Consider the following 10926-nt stretch of genomic DNA (forward strand, 5'->3'; position numbering starts at 1 on the left):
TCGGCATTCAATATACAATGCGTCCCCGAAATATGCATGCGGGGATATCAAGTCTAGAGCAGCGTTCCTCACGATCCTTCTCTCTTTTGCGATCGAAAGGCGCGACTCTTCCCTCCATAAGCATCGCTTCCGTGTTTTTTCCCACCTTTAATATCATTTACTAGGATAGGGACTATGCTTCGGCAAAATACAAAGTGACAAACCTAACGGCCGAGACATCGATTTGCCGACTCGCGAGCTTCGAAAATAATTCCCGCAAATTCACCGTAAGATTCGCGCGTCTGCCGGCGGCGAGCAATATAACAATCAGGGTGGGGCTCGGCGGTCACACGGACATCGGGCAAACACTTAACGTAGGTAGATCAGTAACGATCGAAAGCCGGCTCTAGTTCCTGCACGTGGCACTAGGTGGTCGCCGGGAGCTCCCCGCACAGGCGGACAGAAAAAAGCGGATACGCGCGCGGATGCTGTGTGCGTCCGACTTTATCCGCGGAGAAACGCAGGATCCTATGTATGTAATTGTGTGAAGTTCATAAGAGTCGATTAATATGTTAAAATAAAGCGATAAAAATCACATGGACTCGAGATGCATGTATAATATTGTAGAATGATACAATCATGTTAGAGATCGTTTTCTTAATAGCTTTCCTAGCTGTTGCAATTTTTTTACCTAGTACAGCGTATTTATGAGAAATAAACAGCGAGCTGAAAATGACGATAAAATGACGAGTCGTACAACTGGCCTGTAATAACGAGATATCTTATCATTTCGTTCATTGCTTGCGAATAAACGACAGAAGTGAAGAATCTACACGGCTACTCTTTTTCCTGTCTTCTATCAAGTTTCGATAAAAATTATGAACGGCATAGTTTTTTCCGTACACGAATTGATTATTGCTACGATATTTATGTGCGTAAATGACCGAAATAGAAAGATATCGGCAAGAGTCTAATGATAGCGATGGTCGTCATTCGTTCGTTCGTCCATTTTCAAGAGAATAAGATAAAAGAGAAAATAATGAATGGACGTACAAATCTAACACGATCAGCACGATCAACAGCCGGTTCTGAGCCGGTTTAGTCTTATAAACCCTGAACAGACCCAAACATCGGTTCTTTCAATAAAAAGACTTCGTTTATTCCGAAGATAATCCTCCATTTTTATTCGTATGACTAATATTATCAAGCATCTTAAACTTGCAAATTAATGTTAATATAATGTTTAAGTCATGTTATTATCAAGATTCGTGAACTATGTAATAGCTTCTCGATCGTCTTGAATCGTTTACTGAACGCCACGTAAGTCTGAAAATATTTGATGACATATCTCTAATAATGGCAGCGATACATGTATTAATATTTTTGTGATGAAAGATATAGTTGATGACTTGTGTGATGAAAGATATAGTTAAGAGCGAGCAAATTTATTCGGAGAAGTCATCGAGATTTATATAAGAATCCCCGCCTTTACAAATTTTTCGCTCATATATACCTGTTGATGCTAAGCTTTAATATCGCGGATTAATCGCAAACCGAAGAATTTTGGTATACCTTGTTACTTATATCCGAATTTGATTCTTTCCTCACACATGATTGCACGATTGCACTTCATGGTACTAGTCAGATCGGAAAACTAAACGTGACGATGGACAACGGCTGTTGACGATTTGCCTTTTCTCGCGGGCAATAACAAAAGCATAATTTCTCAACCATGTACTTTCAGAACGCACATCCATCCGAGCAAAAACTATCGAGATACGGTGACGACTTAAACTTTAGACCTATGTTACATCCGTGTCAAATTGACGGTCGGTAAAAGGACACCGGTTCCGTGCGGTAAATTTCTGTTCTCCTTGTGTCACGAATTCTTGTAGGCCACATATATCGTCTCAGCAGGCTCTACATTCCTCGCGCGCGAAAATCCGTCCTTTCTCTGTGCCATGACACGGTACAAATCGAAGATCTTTTACTTTGTAAGATGACGTATCTTGGATACGTGATAGAATCATTACACTCATATTGTTGATTATTATATAATTGTAATATAATTTTGTTGTATAATTTCAATAATTCAATTTCATATATGATATAATAATCCATTTCAATTTATAACATTAATGTTATATAATTGTTACGTAAAACGTCTTTTGGTACTGTCTTTCGATTTTCTGGCGAATACAATTAATTTTTGATCGGTGAATATTTCGAATTCTTTTTGATCCAATGTCTCCTTCCTTCAAGCATTTCTGCTTGGAATCTTTTAATAAATATGTCGCTACCTGAGTGAAATGTTACAATACTACCAATAATATGGTAAGTTTTATTACAGAGTAGAGAATTACCGAGCCATTTCTGATCAATTATATACGGCGGTACAATCATATACGGGAATTATCGGTGCAATCGCTTGAAATTCATAGTATCGCTCCTTGAATCGGTAATGTATTATTCTGGATGTATTGTATGAGATACCTATAATATCAAAAAATCAGTATGGATACTTCGATAAGCATTCCTATCTGCCATACCGCTGACGGCGCGCGGACGGAACGGAGCGAGATGGTACGCGAGCGTGAACGAAACGGGCCGATGGGGAAGAGGAGGAAAAGGCCCCCCGCGACAAATATTTTCCCTGTCTGTTTGCTCCACTACTCAGGCGTCGATATATCAGCAGTCGGCGAAAGAAGTTCAATGTGGCGGTAAAAGCGGACGGTAATGCAGATTGCGGGCTCTGGGCGTCTCCCGTTACCGCGTTGCATCGCACGATGCACATCTCTCAAAGTGGCCTGTCGTCCTTTTGCCCCGGTTCGTCGGCCGTCTCTTGGCCGTCGCTTCGCTCACCGAGGATACCTCGGAAATCCGGGATCTTAGCATGCGGGTTTCCGAGATATGGTCCATCAGATACCGCTAGTTGTGCTTCGTCTATGGTCATTATATAATTTGTATATATGTTTCTCATTTTCAAATACCTCCCCCGAATCTTGACGGAAGCTCGATTCTTGCAACTCATGTTCGAAATGATTATTGACTATTATATTTCTTAATTATAGAATTAACAGTCCTCATTCTCGCTATTCCTTCTATTCCTACTATGACTATTCGATTTTAAATCATCAGCTGTCAGGAAAAATGATTATTTTTTCAACAGAAAATATCGTAATGTTACTTACAAAATTCGCTCGAATTGCACTGGACAACGAAGATTTCTCATCCGAATATTGCGACGAAATTCCGTCGAGGCCTGAAGTTTCTATCGAGACACTCGGTAGACACGTTAGAAGGCGTTGCGCGGAAGGATGCGCGGCGATTCGTAAAAAGTCTGAGAGAGGCAACGATACCAGTTTCGAAGTTCCGAGAACCGATGGTCCGCCGTAACGATCATGGGGAAGACTGGAAAAACACTAACCGAGCTCACATACATGCATGAAGGAAGAGAGAGAGAGAGAGAGACAGACAGAGATATTTCTCAGGAAGGCACCGGGAGAGTTCGCTCGTCGCTTATACGGTGCCTACATGTATTCGGCGTTCCCAAGGTTGGTAGGTAGGTATGTAGAAACCTTCCATACAATGCGCGTAGTGCCCACTTACTATCGAAAGGATCAATACGGGGACATGCACCGACTTGCTTGCTTGCTTGCTTGCTTGCTTGCCTGCCTACCTGCTTACGTTTATGAATCTCCCTCGCTTGCGAGACTGTAGGTCACGTAGTGTCTTCGTGGGATATACATTTCGAAGGAAGCGAGAATCCTTCCCGAGATGGGAATACTACTCATTTGAAAGGTATCGATTGCACGTTGATGCCAGTAGATTCATCGTATGGTTTTCGACCAATGATTATTAAATATAATTAATGATTAATAATTATATAAAACACCGCACGATTCCAAAGGAAAATATCGTGGATGGACAGTGGAAGACTTCTTGGAAGAACAATGTCATTTTGATTAAAACTAAAAATTAGATTACTGACGCAGGGTTGATGAAAAATTCTATTCGGAATCATAATCCTCAGTGTAAGATTAGAATATGATTTAAAAAAAAAGACTATTTGCATGACACGAACATTGATATATTCGCAACCGTCTTTCTGGGTTTCGCGTCTTCGCGATCTCAAAAAGCGAGAGCTCAGCCGAGTCGCTCGGCTATCGAGTTTCTTCGAAGCGCGGAACGGGGAACACAAACGGAGGTCACCCTACCAGGGGTGTAGCATCGGGACAGTGCCCTTCACCCTCCTCGGTCAACCGCGTCCCGTAATCGGAGGAACTCGGCAGCACTCGTGTGTTCTCGCAGGACTACAACACGGCGAGAGAGCAGAAGGACGAGGTTCGCGAGGAACGATCCGCAAATTCATTCGCACCAGCGTTGCCAACCGTATAGTTACAGCTAGCTATAGCTAGCTGTACACATATAGTATTTACAATTACATCATGGCGTATATGGAACGAGCGTTAAGAATAGAAAATAGCGTGTGGGCTTTTTACAATAGAAAAATGTACAAAAATTTGCTTCTTTATCTTTTTACAGAGAAAATTTCTTGTCGAGATTTAAAAGAAGTTATTCGAGAGGTATGACTCATTGTGTAAGTATATGCCTCATATGTGTGTGCGTTATTCTTAGAAAATTGGACATTATATTCTGATAAAAGAAAAAAAAAGCAGCGAAACCATCGAAGCGTAATAGCCAAAAAAGTTCCTTTAGCGTATTTGCCGAGTCTTCTCGCCCCGCGCTGAAAATCCACTCTATACACACCGCGTGTGCCAAAACTCCCTGTCGGATAAACAGATTAATACGCGCGGTAACGGCGCGTATATTATCCGCGATGAATTTCGCTGGCCTTCGCCCGCGAGGATTTCGATTCCCCCACCTCTCTTTCTCCCTATCGATGCTCTCGCGCCGTGTCGCCCCGCCGTCCGCTTCATTGTTCAGTCAGCCAATCACGCCCACGGCTAAGAAGAGCTTGCGGCATCGCGCGTGGCGCTCGTGCGTTCTCGCCCGACAGACGAGACGGCCCGATTAGGCCGAATTCGCACGAGTTCGCTACCGAGCACAAGCCGAGCCGAGCCGTTTGCGAGCGAGGGATGGAGGGTAAAGAAAGAGAGAGAGAGAGAGAGATAGAGAGAAGGAGTTGGAACGCGCGATACACAAGACAGAGAGCGAGCGAGAGAGACCGAAGAGAGAAAGAATCTGCCCGCGCGAGCGGGATCCCCGCGAGTCGATGCGACCCTACGGGGCAGAAAGAATCGGAGTATCCGACGAACCCCCGGAAGTGGGCTACCCGCGCGGAGAAGTGCTCGCACGCGGGGATGCAAGTAGCCCGTGAAAAGTATGTTTTCAGTGCCCTCGGCGTGTCCCGCTGATTAATCGATCGGTGGGCAGGAATGTGTTTTCCCGCACTCGGCTAAACGGTTGCGAGGTCAAATCGAAGCGCGCTTCGCTTTATATATAATTAAATAAACTAAAATTTCACAACACTCGTCTCACCCGCTTTAACATTATTTCCAAAATTTCTGTTTGCGTTTCGCACAATTATAATCTCGTGAAAATACAAAGTTAATATCATGACGTAATTTCTTTAAAGTAAACAATAAATGACAAGTTTGAACGCGCGCGTTAATTACAGTTATGAAATTACCGGTTTTAAAAACCAACGAAATCGTCAAACTTATGCTATTGGGATCTATCGCAAAACTGGGACAACACGACGATGATATCGAGAGAGAAGGGGCAGGAAATCGCTAATCGGGCTTAATTAACCAAGGTTGCCGGTGCAACTGATCCTGCGCGGACGGTGAACCAGATACTCCGTTATCGTACAGCAGGCATCATGTCGCACAGCAGCTGAGCTGGGAGTGCGAGAGAGGAGAGGCGCGAACCGTCGCCCTCGGCGGCTACGTCCCAAGTGGCGAGAGAGCGGGTGGCGGCGGCGCGCGGCAGGTGCAGCTGACGGCGCGGGTGGACTGAGGAGGAAGAGGGGGGAGGGAAAGAAAGAGAGAGAGAGAGAGAGAGAGAGAGAGAGAGAGAGAGAGAAAGCGCGCTTTCGGCTTCTCCCGACGCGAGACGACGCGACACGATCGTCGCCGCTCGACTGGACGGCGGGCGCGGAGTGTATATAAATAGGCGGCACGTCGACCGACCGTCTGGTCTCTCACCGGTGTTACGCTATTGCATGCACACACCACTCGTGCGGTACGCGCGCGAGAGGGGTGGGTTTTCTCATATCGACTCGTGCCGCGAGTCTCTGCATTACCGACTACGACGACAATGTAACGCGGACCGGCCGGGGCCTTCGGGAGATACACGCGTCTACGACGGAGGGTGAAAGGCGGAGGAGAGGGGGTAGAGGGGGTGCGGTTTCCGGCCGGAGATACTCCCGGAAAGTTTGTACGTCAACGCGTATCGCATCCAATATTTACTCTCGTCATACATTTTCTTCGGACGCTTATAACGAACGATACAAAATCAGTTTTGACACAAGAAAGATTACGAGGATGTGATGCCCATCGATAAAAGATAATTCGCGCTGCTTTTTTTCCTTGGTATTAATGCGAAATATAGATTTCCAAGATGATAGAGTTCTCTGTAATCGCGAAGTTATATATAAAGATGCCTCATTTTCACTTTAAAGGGAACAACGAAAGAATACATAGCGGCTTAATAAAATATTACAAAGCAATGTATTTTTCTCGCAGTTTGTTTCTCGTTCGAAAGAAAACTTATAAATTTATAAATTGATCTCTTTCTGGTATGTGCAATTCATGTCGTGACGCGACAAAACATTTTTCACTAATAAATATCGTGCAGAATACACGGTAATTTCTTTCGAAACCCTATTGGTCCAGCGGGAAACCTACGGCGACCAACGGTTTGCCGCAGAGAGCGCGTCACATCGATCGCAAAACCAGAAGCTTCTCACGGAATTCTCTAGCGCATTCATGAAAGAGCACCAAGTTCATTTCACTCACAAAATCAGCTATTGCTCTGTCAAAATAAGACAAACATACAATTTTTTTCCATCCATCAGCAATTAGTTTTAAATTATAGATTATATGTTCGTACAACAGATCAGCTCAACTTGGGAGAAATAAGAAATAAGTAAATTAAAGATAAATGGAAGAAATATGGAAATTTGCTAGAATTCGTTATTAATTCGATTAAATAAATTATATATATCAAACTTTTCAAGGGGCTTCGATATTTCGTGTCAAAAAATTAGTGTCACCGCAAGATAATTAAACGTAATCATAAACGAAGGAAAAGAGACCAAGCCAGAGGCGGACACGGAGAGTCGCGATTGACGACCCCGATAATGCGCGGGGTCCAATTAGCGCGCGTAACGCTCGTGCCGAACTCGCGGCAATGCGACGCGACGTTACGAATACGCGGAGGGACAAGCACGGTACGCGCGCACGCTGTTGCCAGATTTTTTACATCACGTGTCTCCGCGTGCTCCGATTAATCACGGGGCGACGCGGCACGGTGCTCGTGTACGCCTTAAAAGCGCTCGAAGGCCATTACGTAAGCGTCGACTACGTTCTCGCCGTGTCTCTCGTTCGGCGATACCTCGTCATCGATCTGCGATTTCCATTTCTCGAGACCTCGGTATTCTTCCTACCGAAAGACAAAAGGAAATGGTCCCTCTCACCTAGAGATAATTCTTAAAATTGGATATGCGCATTGAACGAACGAACGGCATATGTAAATTTTCGCTATTAAATTTCCGAAGATGTTTACGTCGGAGTGAATGCAGGCCAAATATAGCTTCGATCCGATTCATTTCATGAAGTGATACATAAAAAAAAGGAAATTTCGAATAATTTTATTCTCGCATTCATTCGCTTTCGTCCATCTTTACGTGCGTGACTCTTTGTGTTGTGGAAAATAAATACTTTCTCGTCTACTTTTAAGCCTTTCGTTAGAGGATCAACGATAAACTTAACCAAGTGTATCGCGTATCTCGCAGCTTGAAGGTAACGGTTGATTCAAGTTAACGTTATCATCGCGACGAATCGTTGGAATCTCCGTGGCAGATAACGGAAATTTTTTTCAACGTTAACCGAAACATTGTCGGCGCACACAACTCGGGTCGCAAAGTCTCGCTTTCCGGCGATGACCCGGCCATAGTGCCATGCTCGCAGCAGAGCGGAGCCTGGACATATCGTAGTGATTGGGATCAATACGTTTAACCACACTACCACGCAATAACACCCCTGCTCGTCCCCTTTTGCCTCCATCGACCTCACTCTCCGCCGTACGTCTCACCCTCCGCCTCTCGCTTCCGTTCCTTCCGTCCGCTTCGCCTTCGTCGACCTTGCGGCGAATTCTTTCGTGTACCGCGAAAACCCGCATTGAGAGAGAGAAAGAGAGAGAGAGTCGCGTCAAGGCAAATTTACACGGCTCTCTCTAGATGATTCTCGATCGTTTTAACCATCGGACGAATTGTCGATCTAAGGAGATATGTAAATTCTGAAGCCGAAGTTGACACGGTACAATATTGTTCCCAATCGTTCAGATGAGAATTCATGTTGAAGGAAAAATTTAAACTTAGCAAAATAGATACATAGAAACTATTAGTAAGAACGTATAACTATTTAGTGAGAAAAGGGCAAGAATGTATGGGATACTTGGGGGAGATTCCACTGTTAGTAGGGAAATTGCGTCTCCCTCGTACCGCAGTCATAACATGACTTATAAATAGAGGATGCAAATGTGCAAATGTACGGGATAAGAATATCAATGGGAAATTCGTAATGTCGTTACTTCGACAAACTCTCATTTATATCCACTGTTGACTAAATTATGTTTAATTTAAAGGTCAAAGTCAAAGTTTTCTACAATTTAAATAATCGCGATAACGAAATGAATGCGATAACTTTCGATTTTCGCGAATATCATAGTTTTCGTCTCGTCTTTTGTATAATATTTCGCTTTGATCGTGCAAATCCGCATTTTCGGATCGCACGGATTGCGATAACGCACGGGCGGTTAATTAACGTCATTAACGGGCAAACAGATAATGAGGATGTTAATTCGACTGGCATTCGGCGACCGCGCATTATTATCCGAATCTCTTATTTACGACGGTATCGAATCATCGATACGCGTGCTGCAATGGCGCCAATGACTCCCATTAGCGGCTCCGATACGCTCTTAAATCAGCGGACTGCCGTATTTCCGGCGCGATACATCGTTTGCCGTTGCTAGCTCGATTAATAAAATTCCTGCGAGCGATTATCTACGCCGCGTTTTCCGCGCGATTAATTGCGATTAATTCGCGAGACGTTTAATTCTCGCGTCGTCTATTCAATTCTTTGGATTAACGATGGCTAGAGAAAGTATAATAATGTTTACGTCAAAACTTTAAAAAGTCCATATATATATAGAAACTATAGTATATCTCTCAGTAATTTTTCCATCATTCCAAACATTCTGCGAGAAAAATTGATTCTTAAAGTGTGAGACAAACCATTCGCGGGAGTACTCGAAGCGGTTCCAACTGCCATATTGTTACTGGATACATTCGCCAGAAAACACCGGGCCACAACGTTGATACAACACGCCGACTCTAGACGCTAACTTTATACCTATTAAGGTCTGAGATCGATAGCAAGTACGTATACTACGTATACGCCGCGCGTACTAAATACTGTATTGCATTCTACCGGGTGAACGGGCAGTTACGGCCAATTGGAAATCTCTAATGACGCAGAATCTCCGAATGATTCCGTTTAGCGAACGACGAAGCATCCCGAGAAGGAGGAGGAGGCGTGTCCGCAAAATTACCGTCGATTAAGTGGCTTAATAAGTGAATAATCGAAACGATAAAAATCGTCAACTAGCCTCGCGTGTGCGTAAGGTGAATTTAACATTTGCTCGCGCGAATAAATGTACATATATACGTATGTATGTACAATGCGAGCGAACTTTAACCGTCTGCTATTATGCGATCGTTGATATTACTATGTAACCGCCATATGTTGAAGGAGCGGCAACACAATACAACGAAAGCTCGCTCGATCATTGCCAACCTGACAGCGACAGCCTTGACACATCCTGTAACTTTTTCTGGTTGCGCAGATCTCGCAATTTTATTATCATAAGAACATGAAGAACATAACGCGTTATTAAGATAATTTCGAGCAAAGTTTCATCAATAAAATAAACTTAACAGCTCTGATCTAATATCTTATACATTTCTGATGAATCTTACCGAACCAGTTGAAGGATTAAGAACTCCATAGAGATCTGAGCAGCGACCGAGGGAAACGTCAGTTTTGACCGTTGCACAATAGCGGAGTGAAAGTATCATAGCCGATTGATCAGAATGGACCGCGGGTAGCGAAGCTCAGCGGGATTTAGACTCTTCATTGGATTACAATGGCACTTATTAAGAAAGTCGATAGTACCTACATCGGTAATTCTCGCGGCCATTAGGAGCGTCCATGGCGAAAAAAATAATAGTGTGAAAGCGCTATTGCTGGATATCCGAAGTATCTAGAATATTTCGACAATCTTGTCGGGTCATCAGTTTTTTATTTCTCCTCGAAGTCGGACTGCCCGCCAGCTTCTGATTATTCGTCGCATATAACTCCGAGATTACGTTGCGTACTTTTGCAATCTGTCTCGGCGCGAATCAAATGGGAGGATTCGATTCAGAATCTAAAGGGTTAATTACAGACCCGTTTGGATACGGGATACGGCGGACGAATGCTTCCACAGCGATATCTAACGCTGTAACTTACATGGAGAACGTCGAGTTTCTATGCGGACTTTGGGCAAATGGAATCGACAGGGAGTCGAAAGGGGGCAGAGGGGAGGAGGAAGGGGTTGGAAATGGATATATATATATATATATATATATATATATATATATATATATATATATATATATATATATATGTGTGATTTTATATATATATGTATTTTTAT

General features: G+C 43.6%; 1 protein-coding gene across 7 annotated transcripts in view; it reads right to left on the minus strand.

The window, feature by feature from the left end:
- Positions 1–10926, minus strand: part of LOC115235857 (serine/threonine-protein kinase tousled-like 2) — a 46432-nt gene that overhangs the window by 19430 nt on the left and 16076 nt on the right. The window contains exon 1 of one of the 7 annotated variants that reach the window (XM_029807917.1): positions 9464–9532. The exons of the other annotated variants lie outside the window; for them this stretch is intronic. Coding sequence (XP_029663777.1) covers positions 9464–9517 — 54 coding nt within the window. The 5' untranslated portion in view covers positions 9518–9532. Of the gene's footprint in view, positions 1–9463; positions 9533–10926 lie in introns of those variants that run through there. 7 annotated transcript variants of the gene reach the window in all.

This window comes from Formica exsecta, unplaced genomic scaffold, assembly GCF_003651465.1.
Source record: "Formica exsecta isolate Colony F162 unplaced genomic scaffold, ASM365146v1 scaffold236, whole genome shotgun sequence".
Lineage (NCBI taxonomy): Eukaryota > Metazoa > Arthropoda > Insecta > Hymenoptera > Formicidae > Formica > Formica exsecta.